This window comes from Triticum aestivum, chromosome 3A (genome assembly GCF_018294505.1).
Source record: "Triticum aestivum cultivar Chinese Spring chromosome 3A, IWGSC CS RefSeq v2.1, whole genome shotgun sequence".
NCBI classification, from domain to species: Eukaryota; Viridiplantae; Streptophyta; class Magnoliopsida; order Poales; family Poaceae; genus Triticum; species Triticum aestivum.
This window is the reverse complement of record NC_057800.1, coordinates 493,342,908-493,360,267: the sequence shown is the minus strand read 5'-3', so window position 1 is coordinate 493,360,267 and position 17,360 is coordinate 493,342,908. Positions and strand designations below refer to the sequence as shown.

Sequence of the window (17,360 nt, the reverse complement as noted above, 5' to 3'; positions counted from 1 at the left end):
CACCAACAAGTAAAATACAATATTAATACATCATAAAACTATATAATGCAAGTTTTACATTGATGGAGAATGATATTAGTATCCTGGTAAACAAGATAATATAAAAGATAATCTAGCAAGCAAGTGGCATACCCTTAGCGAGGCAAACTTATCAAAACATTTCTCTCTCTTTGTTATTGAGCATACTAAGTCTTGTGACAATATTGCTGATTTGTTCACTAAATCATTATTGGCGCCATCCTTTGAGAGATGTGTGTGTGGAATCGGTATGATAAGACTTAGGGATATGCAAGGTTCAGGGGGAGAAACTTCACAAACTCGTCGCTAAAATCTCGGTCCCGATGATCGAATACTCAACTTCACGGTTGAGTGAATTGTAGTAGTAGTAGTAGTAGTAGTAGTAGTAGTAGTAGTAGTAGTAGTAGTAGTAGTAGTAGTAGTAGTAGTATGCATCAGCTACCAGTTATTACTTATCATTAACACTTGAGCCCAAAATCTTACCGAACTTCCCAACACCCACTTCCGTCAGTTGTTTATTTTTCAATTATCTCATATAAGAACAGCACCAAAATTCAAATTATTGAAGTAGCCATGGGCCATGGAATAGTCTGATGCCAGGTCGGTCCAACACAACACAAGCACTACAACAACAGCTTCTCACCATATTCAGAAAGAAGAAAGGTGCACAGCTCACTCACTCAGATACGGTGCTACGACGATAAAGATGCGAATGACGCGCACTTGGGAGTATTTTACTCTGAGAGAGCCCAGGAAGCCAGAAGAACTATGCTATCATCAACTTGCACTTGTATAATGGATCCGACCAGCGTCAATAATGTGTCAATGTGTGCAGTCTAGAGCCTAATAACCATTTGAAAACTGGCGTGATGGTGCGTCTCCGACAACCAGGATCAGCTCCACCTACGATCAAGTAGAACCAGAATCATCTCTGTTCTGTTAATCAGCTGATCAATCTCAACTTTTGAATTGCATCGGTGCCTCCGAATCCGATTCAGGTATCCAATGAAGGAAAGAGCTCTAGCACCTGAAGGAAGATCTCGTTTCCAAGAAGCAGCCGTGTGTGGTCAGATGCATGTGAACATGTTGACTACTGCAGCAGCATTACGCCTGTTCCACTCCTCGTCATTAAATAATGGGAGCAAGTTGGAGGGACGGCTCCTCCTCCTTTTCAGTTTCAGTTATCAGCCACTTGAGCCCACTGATCGATGGCACGTCCAAAACCAGCGCACCACGCCCCATATTCCCTCACCAACCTTCACCTCTCCACATCCATGGCCGCTCGTCTCTGCCTCTGCATGGCGGCGCTCCTCGTCTCGCTGATGCCATGTGGCGCGGCGCAGCCGGCGTCGTCCAACGCCACGGACCTGGCCGCGCTGCTCGCCTTCAAAGCACAGGTGGAGGACCCTCTCGGCATCCTCGCCGGCAACTGGACCGCGGCGGCGTCCCCTTGCTCCTGGGTCGGGGTCTCATGCGACCGCCGCGGGCAGCGCGTCACCGGCCTAGAGCTCGACGGCGTGCCGCTCCATGGCAGCATCGCCCCGCAGCTTGGCAACCTCTCCTTCCTCTCCAGCCTCGTGCTCAGCAACACGAGCCTCGCCGGCCCCGTGCCCAGCGAGCTTGGCGGCCTGCCCCGGCTCCAAAACCTCGTCCTCTCGTACAACAGTTTGTCAGGTGCCATCCCCTCCACCCTTGGCAACCTCACAGGGCTCCAGTCTCTTTACCTCGACAGCAACAACTTCTTCGGCGCAATCCCATACGAGTTTCAAAACCTGAGGAAACTTCAGTCGCTGAGACTGTCAAACAATGACTTGAGCGGGCCGATACCGCATGGCCTGTTCAACAACACGCCCGATCTGCGCGTTGTGCGTCTCGGGTCGAACCGGCTGACGGGAGCGATTCCTGACAGCATCGGCTCGTTGTCGAAGCTCGAGTGGCTGGTCCTGGAAGGCAATCTTCTCTCAGGCCCCATGCCTCCTGCCATCTTCAACATGTCCCAGCTGCAGGTCATAGCCATCACAAGGAACAATCTCTCAGGTCCAATCCCTGGAAATGAGAGCTTCTACCTCCCCATGTTGGAAGTGTTGTCCCTCAATGAAAACCAGTTTGAGGGACCTATCCCGCCAGGTCTTTCGGCGTGTCGGAACCTTGACACGCTCTCCCTCGCCGTGAATGATTTCACCGGTCCCGTGCCATCATGGTTGGCGACAATGCCGAACCTCACAAGAATTTACTTGTCGACAAATGGCCTCACTGGAAAGATCCCTGTGGAACTGAGCAACCACACTGAGCTTCTCCGTTTGGACCTTAGCCAGAACAAACTTGAGGGGGGAATCCCACAAGAGTTTGGACGGTTGACAAACCTCAGGTTTATGAGCTTTGCCAACAACCGAATAACAGGTCCCATTCCTGATTCCATAGGCAATCTTTCTAACCTCACAACCATAGATTTCTATGGAAATGGTTTGACTGGATCGGTGCCAATTTCATTTGGGAACTTGCTGAACCTTCGTCGCATCTGGCTTGATGGGAACCAGCTCAGCGGGAACCTCGACTTCCTGTCTGCACTCTCAAATTGCAGGAGCCTGAATACAATCAGCATGGCAAACAACACATTCACAGGGAGTCTGCCAGCCTACATTGGAAACCTTAGCACAGTCCTCGAGACTTTTATAGCAGATAACAACAGGATCACGGGAAGCATCCCAGGTACATTTGCCAATCTTACCAACTTAATGACTCTGTCGCTCAGTGGAAACCAGCTGAATGGGACAATCCCCACACCAATCGCTGCAATGAGCAATCTCCAAGAACTCAACCTTGCCAACAATAGCTTGTCCGGCACCATCCCAGCAGAAATCAGTGGGTTAACAAGCCTGGCTAAGTTGCATCTTGACAGCAATAGACTCGTTGGTCCCATTCCAAGTAGCATCAGTAACCTAAGCCAGATACAGATTATGACACTATCCCGCAACTCGTTATCTTCAACCATACCAACAAGTCTATGGCGCCAACGAAAACTAATTGAGCTTGATTTGTCACAGAACTCTTTCAGTGGTTCCCTGCCGGAAGATGTAGGGAAACTGACTGCAATTACCGAGATGGACCTGTCGAGTAACCAGCTATCAGGTGATATCCCAACTTCATTTGGTGCACTGCAGATGATGATCAATCTGAATCTGTCCAGAAACTTATTAGAAGGATCAATACCAGACTCACTTGGAAAGTTATTAAGTATTGAGGAGTTAGACTTCTCCTCCAATGCACTTTCTGGTGCCATTCCGAAGTCATTGGCCAACCTCACTTATCTTGCCAACCTGAACCTCTCTTTCAACAAGCTAGATGGACAGATACCAGAAGGAGGTGTGTTCTCCAACATCACTCTCGAATCATTGATGGGAAACAGTGCACTCTGCGGCCTTCCAAGGGAAGGAATATCGCCATGCCAGAACAACTCACACTCAAGGTCAAAACAACTACTGCTGAAAGTCATATTACCTGCAGTAGTGACATTATTTGTTTTATCAGCTTGCGTGTACATGTTGGTTAGAAGAAAGCTGAATAAGCAAGGAAAGATGTCACTGCCCTCAAACACAGACTTGACGAACTACCAGTTGATCTCATACCATGAACTTGTCCGTGCAACAAGCAACTTCAGTGATGATAACCTGCTAGGGGCTGGAGGCTTTGGTAAAGTCTTCAAAGGTCAGCTAGATGATGAGTCTGTCATTGCAATAAAGGTTCTCAATATGCAAGACGAAGTAGCTTCAAAGAGCTTTGACACAGAGTGTCGTGCATTACGAATGGCCCGGCACCGGAACCTGGTCAGGATAATTAGCACTTGCTCTAATCTTGACTTCAAAGCATTGGTTCTTGAGTATATGCCTAATGGCAGCTTAGATGATTGGTTGCATTCAAGCGAACGGAGGCACATTAGTTTTCTGCAAAGGCTTGGAATCATGCTGGATGTTGCAATGGCAATGGAGTATCTGCACCACCGGCACTTCGAAGTTGTCCTGCATTTTGATTTAAAGCCGAGCAACATTTTGCTTGACATGGACATGACTGCACATGTTGCCGATTTTGGGATTTCCAAGCTGCTGGTTGGAGACGACAACTCTATCGTGTTAACGAGCATGCCCGGCACTGTAGGATACATGGCACCAGGTAATTTCCCTTGTAAGTCTGATAAGATATTTCCGATTGTTTTGATCCATTATAAAAGCTCACTGGTTTTCTTTTGGCATGGAACAGAGTTCGGATCAAGCGGGAAAGCATCACGCTTCAGTGATGTTTACAGCTTTGGGATTGTTCTCCTTGAAGTCTTCACGAGGAAAAAGCCGACTGATCCAATGTTTGCTGGTGAGCTGAGCTTAAGGCAGTGGGTTAACCAAGCATTCCAATATGAACTCTCCAGTGTCACTGACCGTGGCCTGCTGGAAGATGTACCAAAGCACGGTATGGATAAGATAAGCAATCCCTCCGAGGATTCCTCCGCCATCTTGAATGCTTGCCTGGCGTCCATCATCGAGTTGGGGTTAGTTTGCTCAAGGACTGCACCTGATGAGAGACTGCCAATGGATGATGTGGTTGTCAAATTGAACAAGATCAAGGCAAATTACTGTGCTCAGATAACGAAGTAAGGAAATAAAGCAGAGCACCCTGCTTCACTCCTCAAAAGAAAAAACACCAGTAAACAGAGCAACAACATAAATTCTGACATTAGCTGGGTCAGCTAGCTCTTTGTACTGACTGTAATTCTTCCTATGACAATATATAGTTGCTCTCTGTAATTCTTCCCAGTGTTTCTATCGGAGCAGCTGCGAGTTGGGTTCTGTAACTTTCACGCTTGTATTGCCGCTGTACCCTCTCTCCCTCTCTGTACCTCTGTTGTAACACAGTATAATATAAGCCCATCGAGGCCAGGCAATACAAGTGTGAGAGTTACAGAAGCTAACTCTGCGGCACGAGGAGTCGTAACCAGTGTGTTAAGGCGCCGTGCAGTCTCGCCGCACCGACTGATGGAGGGTTCACAAAGACAGCAAGTTGTACTTCTGTCACCGTCAACGGCAACATCGCGTACCGGGTCTGCACCCTGAGACTTTTTTCCGTGTGGCCGCATCAGATTCAGTCGTGCATGCTAAGTTGGAATTTCTCCATGACGCGTGGGCACGGAAGGTCGGAGCATGCCAAACCAGGAGGAACTTCCATTTCTCAGGTCATGCCGTTCACTGCTGGCCTGGGTGGCTAGGCTGGAGTTGAGTACAAGTCAAACGATGAGGACCTTTGAGGATGTGAAGTGCATCTGATTCATGAACCGAACAGGGAGCATGGGCTGCCATTCCACTCCAGCACGGTACAGCTGATGTTCCCTGCTTGGACAATCAACTCTTCACAAGGAAAATGGCTTTCAAGCGGCGCTCAAAAGTCTCTATCTAAAGCCTCAGATGCATGCATCTCAAGTAGCAGTACAGTAGTACCCGTTCGATGAAGCTCCACGCTGCCGCTAGTCCACCATGGCTCTTGTGCTAACCACGCTGATGCTGGAAGGTCAGAGCATGCCAAAGCCGGGATTTCCATTTCTCTGACCATATGCCTGAGAACGCCTGCAGAGATGTGAACCGTAGCATCTGATTTCTGGACCGAGTAAACGGAGCATGGGCTGCCATTCCACCCCAGCACAGTATGTAGAGTTGCTGATGTTCCCCTGCACCGATAATCAACTACTCAGAAGGCGACTGCACTAAATTCCCAGCACACCACTGGCTTCTTCAAGTTCGCAATGCATCCCTGGCCTGGAGACACGGAAGGCATAACCACGCGCATCACGCTACCACCATGGCTCTTCTTGTCCTAGTACTGACCACGGTGGCTTTCTCGCTGCTGCTGCCCGGCACGGCCGCGCTTGATCAGCCAGCAAACGCGACCGACGACGACCTCTCGGCGCTGCTGGCCTTCAGGACCAGCGTGCGTGACCCGCGCGGCGTCCTGCGTCGCAGCTGGACGGCACGCACGCCCTTCTGTGGCTGGCTCGGCGTCTCGTGCGACGCCCGTGGGCGGCGTGTGGCCGCGCTGTCGCTCCCCGGCATGCCACTCGGAGGCGCCATACCACCGGAGCTTGGCAACCTCTCCTTCATCTCCCACCTCAACCTCAGCAACACAGGGCTGGCCGGCGTGATCCCTGCCGAGCTTGGCCGGCTCGCGCGGCTCAGACACCTCGACCTCGACGAGAACCGCCTGTCAGGTACCATCCCCTCGGCGCTCGGCAACCTCACCGAGCTCCAGTACCTACACATCGGCTACAATTCACTCTCCGGGGCCATTCCCACACAGTTGCGCGCGCTGCGCAACCTCCGGTACATAAACCTCAACAGCAACGACCTGAGTGGCACCATACCTATAGGCCTCTTCAACAACACGCCCAATTTGAGCGTCATATGGTTTGGCAGGAACAGGCTCGCTGGAAGCATACCTGAAGCCATTGGCCATTTGAGGAAGCTTGAAATCCTTGTCCTGGAACTCAACCTTCTTACTGGCACTGTCCCTGCTGCCATCTTTAACATGTCCATGCTCCGAATCTTCGGTTTGGGGAACAACAATCTTTTCGGCTCCCTCCCTGGCAACAAGAGCTTTAGCCTCCCCATGCTACAAAAACTAGGTCTTTCTTCGAATCATTTTACTGGCCCAATCCAGCCGGCACTGGCCAGATCCAACAAACTTGAGCTTCTTTCTATCTCCATTAATAACTTCACTGGTCCTGTACCGGCATGGTTAGCAACAATGCCTCGGCTTTCTACTATTCTACTGTCGGCAAATAACCTCGTCGGTAAGATCCCGGTTGAGCTAAGCAACCGCACAGACCTTGTCATGCTTGATCTTAGTGTCAACCAGCTGGAAGGAGAAATTCCACCTCAAATAGGCTATTTGAGAAACCTCAATTACTTGAGCTTTTCGACAAACCTCCTAACAGGTAAAATTCCTGAATCCATAGGCAATATATCAAGCATAAAAACTCTTGATCTGACACTCAATGCCTTCACTGGATCAGTTCCAACCACGTTTGGGAATGTTCGTAGTCTTACAGGCTTGTATGTGGATGGAAACAAGCTTAGCGGGAAGCTAAACTTTATCCATGCACTCTCCAACTGCAAGAACCTGAGTACCCTTGGCATATCGTCCAATTCGTTTGCAGGAAGCATACCTGACTATTTGGGAAACCTTACTTCACAACTCCAGTACTTCATAGCAAGTTCTAACAGCCTAACAGGGAGCATTCCAGATACAATTGCAAATCTTAGCAGCCTTACCACAATTGATCTCGACGGAAACCAACTGAGCGGGACCATCCCTGTATCCGTCACTACACTGAACAATCTCCAAGAACTCAACCTTGCCAACAACACCTTGACCGGCGCCATCCCAGAAGAAATTTCCAGATTAACACGCCTAGTACGATTATATCTTGATAAAAACCAGTTGTCTGGCCCGATACCGAGCACTATGGGTAATCTAAGTGAGCTGCAGTACATGACATCTTCTCTTAACTCACTGTCTTCGACCATACCCTTCAGTCTCTGGCGCCTCTCAAAGCTCATCAGTCTTAATCTGGCATACAACATGCTGACTGGTCCACTGCCGAGAGATGTTAGCCAAGTAAAACAAATTGCTCAAATGGATCTTTCAAGCAATCTTATGACCGGTGGCTTACCGGATTCCTTGGGCAGGCTCCAGATGCTCACCTACCTGAACCTGTCAAACAATTCATTCCAGGAACAAATCCCAAACTCATTTGGAGAGCTAGTCAGCATAGAGACCATGGACCTATCATACAATTCCCTTCGGGGTACCATACCAAAGTCACTGGCCAATCTGACCTTCCTCACTAGCCTGAACCTCTCTTTCAATAAACTAGATGGTCCGATACCGGATAGAGGAATTTTCTCAAACATCACACTTCAGTCTTTGAGAGGAAACGATGCTCTCTGTGGCCTCTCACGTCTAGGCATTTCACCCTGTCAGAGCCATCATAAATCACCGGAATCGTTGATAAAAATTATACTTCCTGTAGCCGGGGGAGTTGCAATTTTGGCTACCTGCTTGTGCATATTAATCAGAACAAAGATCAAGAAGTGCAAAAAGACATCAGTTCCCTCGGAATCCAACATAATCAACTACCGCTTAATATCATTCCACGAGCTTGTTCGTGCTACAGAAAACTTCAGTGAGGACAATCTGATTGGATCTGGGAACTTTGGCAAAGTCTTCAAGGGACAACTGGATGACGAATCAATTGTTGCAGTAAAGGTGCTCAACATGCAACATGAAGGAGCCTCTGTGAGTTTTGATGCAGAGTGTCGTGCTCTGCGCATGGCCCGTCACCGGAACCTAGTGAAAATACTTAGCACTTGCTCCAACTTTGAATTCAAGGCCCTGGTGCTCCAGTACATGCCAAATGGGAGTTTGGATAGTTGGCTGCACTCAAGCAACAGCCCTCAGGGTTTGGGGTTCCTCAAGAGGTTAGAAATTATGCTAGATGTAGCGATGGCGATGGAGTACCTCCACCACCAGCACACCGAGGTTGTTCTTCATTGTGATCTGAAGCCTAGCAATGTATTGCTGGACGCAGACATGACTGCGCACATCGCTGACTTTGGCATTGCCAAGTTGTTGTTGGGTGATGATAACTCCATTGCGTTAACAAACCTGCCCGGAACAATCGGCTACATGGCACCAGGTATTGAACTTACCTATCTTTTCAACAAACCAAACGTTTACAAATAAAGATTTTTTTTCTTATTTTCCATTATGTTTTCATATGCGTAATGAACAGAGTATGGATCAACTGGTAAAGCATCACGCATGAGCGATGTGTTCAGCTATGGGATCATGATGCTGGAGGTCTTCACGGGGAAAAGACCCACTAGCCCGCTGTTCGGTGAGGAGCTCAGCTTGCGGCAATGGGTTACTAAAGCATTTCCAACCAGGCTTATAGATGTTGTCGACAACGAAGTTCTATCACAAGGAATCAAGAGTGATTGCCATGCTAGCGATGAAAGCACATCGAGAGAGCAGTCTATCATTCTCAACACATGCCTTGCATCTGTAATAGAGTTGAGTTTACAGTGCTCATCAACGATGCCTGATGAAAGAACCGCAATGGACAAGGTGGTAGTGAAGCTGAACAAGGTAAAGGTAGATTACTGCTTGCAAATGAGGTAGAGGGCGAGTGAAACCACCTTCTGCTATCATATCTCCTAGAACAGATCATCTACTTCTTGAGTTAATGGCAATAAGAATAATATGCCAGTTATGTAGTAGAAATAGAACTGTAACGCGTCAATTGTATAACTTGGTGTTGATAATCTACTTCTTGAGCTAAGTACAAGGAGATAATGTCATAGAGGTGGAATTGTGGCTAGTCTAACAACTTATTCTCGGCTTGTATTCTAGCCTGTCCGGCGTTCTCAAGTATTTCAGGTCTCCCTGGTCCATTTTCTTAGACTAGTTCTCTTGTCACAAAAGAGAATACGAAAGAATTTCTCAGTAGCAAGCAGGTGAAGAGCATCCAACTACTTTCATAGAACTGGAGGCTTTAAGTGCTATACGTAGTAGATATTCCTTCAAACATGCTTTCAGAATGCTGTATAAAAGACTACAAGTCAGACAGCAATTTTACCAAGACTATGTTTCAGGTCCTCACGAATATGCACCTGCTCTAAGCCAAATAAGGCATTAAGAAATTAAAGCATTTAAACTTTCCCTCGCTAAAAAGAAGCATTTTAACCACCACCAGCCCAAATTATTCAAAGCATACCTGATCATTAATTAAGAATCCACAGTTCATTTCCTCATAGGCATTCTATCAAACACCTTGCGTGTGCGTGCATGGGACATGGATAGCGTGTGCACAAGCAAGCAGGGGCTGATCTGTGTAGGAGGAGCCCAAAGGCGGCAACCACGTACTCCCTATGGGATGAGCCGGGGGGTAGAAGGGAAAGAAATACCAAGATGAGAACGAGGGGGAGATTGAAGCGGGGCCGGAGAATGTCGCGCCGAGAGCTGGTAGGCGGCTGGATGAAACATTTGAGGAAGGAAAAGGAGGTATCGTCCTGCACGGCGGAAGTGGCGGCAGTCACTTGTCACCAGAATAGACAAAATACACCTACCATATCGATTTGAAATCACAGCAACAATTGGTGCGGCAACGGGGAGGAAATAAATAAATAACGGTAATGTTACCCAGCTGATGTTCGCTGGGAGAGGGGTGACAAGCGAACGTCATTTGATAAAAGTTTTAGTTGTGAAGAAAAATCAAACGACAGCAGTTCTTAAATGAAAAATGTCTTCTCTAGAAAAAAATGTCATGTCACTCTGAAGAAATTACCACCCACTCAGAACTAAAAGTGTCACCTAAAACGTTCGTGTGTGCTACCTTCCCCGACGAACCTTCGCCTGTTACGAGCATCCATAAATAAAGCAATCACTTGCATATACTCTATCCGTTCAATAACATAGTGTGTATAGATTTTGTTTAAAGTCAAACTAACCAAACTTTGACCAAGTTTAAAGAGAAAACCATTTACATATACAATTTTAAACATATACAACATGAAAATATAAATGATTATGTATCCAATGATATGCATTGTTTAATTTAAATATACATATTCTATAAACATAGTCAAAGTTTGTAATGTTTTAATATACGCACTACATTACGAAACATGGAGTATGATACTATGAAGATCAATTTCATGCCCTGGAAATTTAGAGCCCATTTTACAGAACACTGCAGCTCGATGACCAGACCACTAGACCAGGTATCGGCCGCCCATGAGTGAAATGGAGCATCAACATCTTATAATAGTGAACAGAGGGAGTAAGATGTTTACAGTAACTTTTTTGCACACCGAATGTATATAGACACGTTCTAGTGTCTTTGTTAACGGAAGAGGATTTGTGGCTCTCGGGTGCCACACACCCCTATATAAATATGGCAGTAAAAATCATATTAGGAAATTTCAAAAAAGTCTGAATTTTTGAGATATGAAACCTGGGTGCCCGTTGTACACACGTGTTCAGTTTCGTGAGGAATGGGTACCCGTGGTAATGTCAGTAAAAAGACAAAAGTATGTGTAGCAAAAAAAAACTAGGTGTAACATATGTCGGATCGTAATCATCCATTCCCCACGAAAATGAACACGGATGTACAATGTGCACTCGTGTTTCATATCCCAAAATTTCAGATTTTTTTGAAATTTCCTGATATTTTTCTTAATGCTATACTCATATAGGGGTATGTGGCACCTGAGAGCTGCAATGCATTTTCCCTTTGTTAACTCATTTCAGTATATATTTAGTCCATACTGAAATATCCAGAACATCTTATATTTGTGAACGAACAAACAAAACAAAAGGAAACAAATAACTAGGTCTCGATATTATTCATCAACAACCACAAACTAGCAGGCTGTAGCAAAACTCACATCATAATTAAATGGACGACCTTACCAATCGTTCCAGCTTAGGCCTGACCTTACAGAAATAGTGCTACATTATTGGTTTCTGAGGCACCCAGAGCCTGGCAACTACTACAAGAAAGAACACACCACACTCAGCTCCACAGCCCAGTCTCCCTGCTGCAGTAGGATTAACCTCCTAGTCCACCACCAAGGGAGCGGCACTTGGCGGTGATCAACCACAGCTGAGCCTGGGCACAGGGCTGCAGCCTGCAGCCACCCCTTCGTGCAGCCATAGCAACCAGAAATGCCCTTGTCCCGGCGTGCAGAAATGTGAATAGACAACAGCCCAGTTGTTGTAATCCACGCATTGCATAATGTGGCATCACCTGCTCAGAAGTATCGACGAGCTGTGCTGAAAGATGGCTCCGAGTTTTGCAATGTTGCTTTCAGACAGTCGAGACAGCATAGAATGGCCTGCACCTTTCAACTCTTGCTGGTTGTCATCCAAGTCATGAGTTTTACTCTGCTTACTGAAATTAAAAGACTAATGGTGCTCATGACTTCCAAAAACAGGTGAACAAGTATGTCTTCAAGATTAACAAACACTGCACTTGAAAAAAGGGGGAAGCATTAGAGAACAACACAAGAGTGGCCTTCCAAGTGATAAATAGCTATTAATCATTGAACCCACCCTGTCGTTGGCCAAAAAACCATCCAAAACTGCACACTCATGATCTAAACAACAGCTGTGTCTCCACCTGATATCAAAAAAAAAATTATGTGGGTGTAGACTAAACCAATGAATGTGAAAATGGAAAAGACAGAAAGTTCTTTAGATAGATTTACCACGAATATGATAACAAGCCAAATTCAAGCAGTTCCATATAAAAACATGTTGCCTGAAAAAACAGCATTTATGATGTTCAGAAAAATTGAAAATAAGAGAAGGAAGAACTGAAACAAAACCGATATATCAACAGATTTATCACAATCCAAAATGTTCAGCTTCAAGATACATCACTATCTCATACCTTGGCCAAGGATAAGCACGGAATCCTTGGAGATATGTACAATGTCTTGAACCTTTTCACTAGTGAAGATGGCTTCAGTAGCTGCAGGACAACAGAAGTTAATCCCCTGGAAAAGAAGGTTATGATCTACCTGCTGGAAAGCACTATATAGACCACCTAAACCAAATGAACTCACTCCCATTATCTGTGGGAAGATAAGAAAACTGGCCAATATAAAAAGTGAATAATAGGTAATGCTACTCTTCTGAACAATTACTATGTGTTTTTTAAGTACTGTGAATAAACTTCCGAGGTTAAACATGTAAATGATGTAAACCAGTGTTTGAACTAATACTTCAATAGGCGGTACATTTCAGAATTCTAATAAATTGACAATAAATACACACTTTTTAAAGAATCTGACTAAGTTACGAATTAAAAAAATAACGAGAACAAAAGAACCAAGTCAATGCTACAAACCTGAGAGCTTAATGGTTGCTAACTCTCTTTCCTCATCACTAAAATCATCGTCGCTTTTAGGAGACTTGACATCAAATGCCGGCAATGGTGACAATATTTGTATGGAATGTCCACCATCTGAAACCCAAAGAATCTGTGTCTCTGCACAAATGCTCTGAACACATTTATTAATTAAGTAAACCACCACAATGTAAAAAGAACAGAGCCAGTACAAAAACTCACTCGTAGAGCTACTTGGGAAAACAGCAAACAATTGGACTTTCATGGCACAATCCAAAAAACATGTTTTGGCAGCTTCCGGTTCCAATTCAGCATTTCGAAGACTGAAGGCATGTATCACTCCAGCTGAATCAAGTACTAAAAACTTGTCCTTGGAAGAAGGTTGGATTGAAACAGCTTTAACTAATTTTATCAATTTAACACCACCTTGAGAGTTATGATCCTCTTGATTAAATGCCAAAAAGAAAGATGAATAGCTCCCTGAATTCTGTTTTACCCTCAAGGTTGTAAGCTTACCTGAAAGAATAAATTGGAAACATATTAATTGATTTTGCGAAAATACAGCTGCAAGCAGTACAAGTGGAGAATCATAAACCTTGTTTAAGACTCTATGAATACAACTAACTCTAGTAGCAGTACCAATTACGAGTTTTGCTTGTAAGTTAGCGTGTCTGAAAGGAACCAGATATGAATTGCTGTGTAACTATCTGAGAATGCTATATAGTTGACACACGTCCTAGTGATTATTCACATACAGTACATCCTCTGGACAAGGGGTCCTTCGAGAGGCTAGTGGAATCAGAAAACTTATATTTCTTATATTTCTTTACGGAGGGAGTACTTATTAATATATACTACTAGAAATCCTACGCGGTAGATTTGGCTCAAGAAATAAATCAATTTAATCCAGGAGATGTTGGTACTGGTACAGGTCAGGATTGATCGTCATGTCTGCACGGACCTGCCCCCAAGACCCAGTGAAGTACTCACCTTCTATTTATTTGCCATTTACATCAGCACAGTCCTAGTAAATATGGCACGCAACATATGTGAGCACCTAGCAATATCTATGACTATGAACAGAATAAAAGTTTGTCTGGTGCCCATCCACATAACGAATTACCATGCGGTAACGAATGTTGTTTATCTCTACGGAATTTTGAGTTTGAAATGATTATGGCTTAGATGCAAATTAGTCAATTCAAATATGTTTGCTCATAAAAAAATGCCACCAGTTGGGGAAAATGGGGCCGAGATAACATAAGAATAGGCATAACATAGACATGTAAATAGTTTGCTTATAACAGGAAAAATACGCTTCCAGCTTTTGCTCCTTTACTGTCATATATGAAAAAGAAGACCATTAACTGACCCAGCAAACAGAAAGTGAAGTGTGGGACAACTAGAGGGGCACACAATTAAATTAATGGAAATAACCAAATATTCCTTGTTTGCAATGAAAAAGAAATACTCCTACAATATGAATTGATAAGACATTTCATATTTCATCATTTCCACTGGCACATTTACGTTGTCTTGAACATCCGAGGTGAACACTCGGATATGAAGTCACATAGCAAAGACACACCTTTGAGCATGAGACCTAGCTGATAACCTAATTACTTTTTTTTTCAAAACAGGCTTTCGCCCCGCTTTATATATAATAAAGGAAACATCAAACGAAGTACACGGCCGAACGAACGATACAAGATGGTGGGGTAGCCCTCAAACAATGCCGATCCCAAGATAGTCGGATCAAGCAGAAGTACGACTACGCTACCAAAAGAAAGCATTGGGAAAACTGAGTGCAGCGCTACACGGTGCCCTAAACACATAAGCTCCACGACAACGCCCCCCCCCCCCCCCCCCCCCCAGGGAAAACGGCGCAAACCGTCGCCGTTGCCAAGTCCAAAAGGAACAAGGGTCTTCACCCGGAACCCTGGCACGCAGAGGAGCACCACGACAACGTCTTCAGGAAGATAACGGCGCCCGCAATCGTCGGCGACGAAGCGCAAACCTAATTACTTTAGTGCTAGTTCTTTGATTGTCTGGTTATAAAACGGAATCAAAGCTTCACAGAAGCGGGAAATACTCACAGTCGGAAGCAGCACCTCCTTGACCACCTCGGGCGCCACTACCACGCCCAACTGGCACAATCAGTCCATTCAGAATCCCGTTTTTCTTATGCAAGCTCTTCTTTGCTGATGCCGCGGCACCCTCCTTCCTCCCCTCCTTCTCCCTCCCACCCTTCATCAAACTCCTCAGTGGGAACACGCGCACGCCGCCAGCCTCGCCGAGCAGCAGCCTCCCCATGGCGACCTCCATGGCATACACCGGCCGCGTTGGCTCGAGCTGGATGACCGCACACTTGTGCAGCTCAAGCGTCCTCCCGTCCGCGGCCATCCTCGGTGCAAGCACCCAGATCTGCCCGGCGGCGAGGGAGAGAAGCGCCACGGCGTTGACCCCGCCCGCGAGGCGGACGCCGAGGCCGAACGGAAGGCCGTGGAGGGGCAGGCTGGAGGGCGAGACGTGGCGCTTGAAGGAGAGCGGGGCGGGGGCGAAGCGAGCAGAGGCGAGGGAGTAGGCGCGGAGGTGGACCGCGGGGGAGGAGGGGGCCGGGTGCGCGGAGAGGAAGAGGAGGTGGGAGGAGGGGAGCAGGAGCGCGAAGCAGGCGGCGGCGGCGAGCGGGGAGGGCACAGGGGTGGGAGCTGGGGCGGGCGACGCGGCGGAGGCGGGGGCGGGGGCGGGGAGGGAGGCGAAGAGGCGCGCGGAGGCGTCCGGGAAGAGGAGCGCGAAGGCGCGGGACGGGGAGGGGGCCGGCGCGAGGAGGAGCGAGGTGGGAGAGGACGGCGCGGGCGGGAGAGGGAGGCGGTGGGCGCTGAGAGGAGGGGGCGAAGACGGCGGCGGCGGAGGAGGTGGGGGCGGGGGTTGCCGAGGAGGCGGAGGCGGCATGACCACCGCCGGTGTTTGAGGCGGCGGGTGGTGCGGCGACCGGGCGGAACGAACTGGTTCGGGGTCGGTCGGGGCCGGCTTGCTGTGTGTACGTGTAGATCGGGTGTGATGAGTTCCGTGCCGGCTGGTTAAATTTCCTCCTCGATGGCTTAGATAATGTCCTGCCAAATTAAATTTGGGAGCCCGTATCAGATGTAATCGCCTTTCCGTGCCTTCTCACGATGTATATCGGATCAAATAGATAAAACCAAGTCTCTTTGATTTGAGGCGTGCTAGTCAGCTGAACTTTTTAAAAGATTGGCCAAGTCGCGAGCAGTTGGATCTAGCGCATTGAGCGGAATCTTGTTGCATAATTTTTTTTGCAGCATAGATCTAGTTGCACAAAAGTTTTGGTACAGAATTTGCTCTTGTTGTAAAAAAAAAATCCTAACAAAGGTCTTGTTGCAGAATGTTTTTTATGAAATTTTATACATAGTTCTTTTTGTAGAATTTTTTACAATAAAGGTATTATTGCAGAAAAGCACCCAAGAAGAGAACGCCATGAGAGTTGGTTTGGGAGCTCGTTTGTGGAAAGAGAGGGGGGTAAGGAGAGAGGAGGAGGAAAGGAGAAAGGGGTTGGCCTGCATCAACGGCACCTTGCAGCAACGGGCATGAATCTGCCTAGCATGGGTGATGAGTGGTGCCCTGGCCCGCATCAACGGCACCTTGCAGCAATGGCATGGATCTGCCAAGCACGCGGTGGTGAGCGGTGCCCTGACCCGCATCAACGGCACCTTGCAGCAACGGGCATGAATCTGCCAAGCACGCGGTGGCGAGCGGAGCCCTAGCCCGCATCATCAGCGCCTTCCAAACACCATTCATGCATGCACCTTGTAGTAGCCGGCATAGATCTTAGTATTTGGGCTTCATCCAGATCGAAAAAAGTGGGTTGAAAGAACGAGGGTGAAACACTAGAGGAAGGGGACAGAGTTGCCCCGGATATTTCTAGAAACTCGAGGGTGCACTGTACTAGGGCGCACACGGGACATGTGGCAACAAAGGGAGGCGGTCAATGCAAGCGACGTAATCTGTCAGTTGATTTGTAACATTTCCCCTTTAATTTTGAGTTCCTTTTAGATTCTAATGTTTATGAATTCTATTATTTGTTTTTGCGGGGAAGTTTCTATATAGTTGTTTGCTTCAACATGTTTTTTAGCGGGGTTCATTTCAACACGTTGTTGGTTACCGTTCGACATGAGTGGTGAGATGTCTTAAAAGCACGTTGTTGGTTAAGTTTTTTTAACACCATTGTTGGTTAAGTTGACTGTCATGGTTAAGATTGAAAATTTTCTAAAAAAAAAAGAAAGTTAGAATGAAAATGCGGGGGAGTTAGACCCTGAAAATGTGCAAGTGGCCTATCTAAGCTTCATGGAAAGCTTCACATATGGCTAAGAGAGTT

General features: G+C 46.7%; 2 protein-coding genes and 1 pseudogene across 3 annotated transcripts; 1 reads left to right on the top strand and 2 right to left on the bottom strand.

Moving 5' to 3' along the window:
• Positions 1–1,566: 1,566 nt before the first annotated feature.
• On the bottom strand, positions 1,567–4,690 carry LOC123061810 (uncharacterized; annotated as a pseudogene).
• Positions 4,691–4,863: 173 nt separating this feature from the next.
• LOC123061809 (probable LRR receptor-like serine/threonine-protein kinase At3g47570) lies at positions 4,864–9,597 on the top strand. The gene is made up of 2 exons (XM_044485085.1): positions 4,864–8,752; positions 8,849–9,597. The coding sequence occupies exons 1-2, from the start codon at positions 5,857–5,859 to the stop codon at positions 9,235–9,237; spliced, it is 3,285 nt and encodes a 1,094-aa protein (XP_044341020.1). The 5' UTR covers positions 4,864–5,856; the 3' UTR covers positions 9,238–9,597.
• Positions 9,598–11,431: 1,834 nt separating this feature from the next.
• On the bottom strand, positions 11,432–16,055 carry LOC123061808 (atherin). Of its 2 annotated transcripts, none has more exons than XM_044485084.1 (7): positions 15,067–16,055; positions 13,193–13,486; positions 12,971–13,124; positions 12,512–12,592; positions 12,327–12,379; positions 12,172–12,238; positions 11,432–12,085 (listed from the first exon to the last, which is right to left on the bottom strand). In XM_044485084.1, exons 1-3 carry the CDS (start codon positions 15,920–15,922, stop codon positions 13,042–13,044), a joined length of 1,233 nt encoding a protein of 410 aa, XP_044341019.1. In that variant the 5' UTR covers positions 15,923–16,055; the 3' UTR covers positions 11,432–12,085; positions 12,172–12,238; positions 12,327–12,379; positions 12,512–12,592; positions 12,971–13,041. The 2 variants fall into 2 exon arrangements, with proteins under 2 accessions (XP_044341019.1, XP_044341018.1); XM_044485083.1 differs by having other exon boundaries at positions 12,971–13,111; positions 15,067–16,045.
• Positions 16,056–17,360: the final 1,305 nt, after the last annotated feature.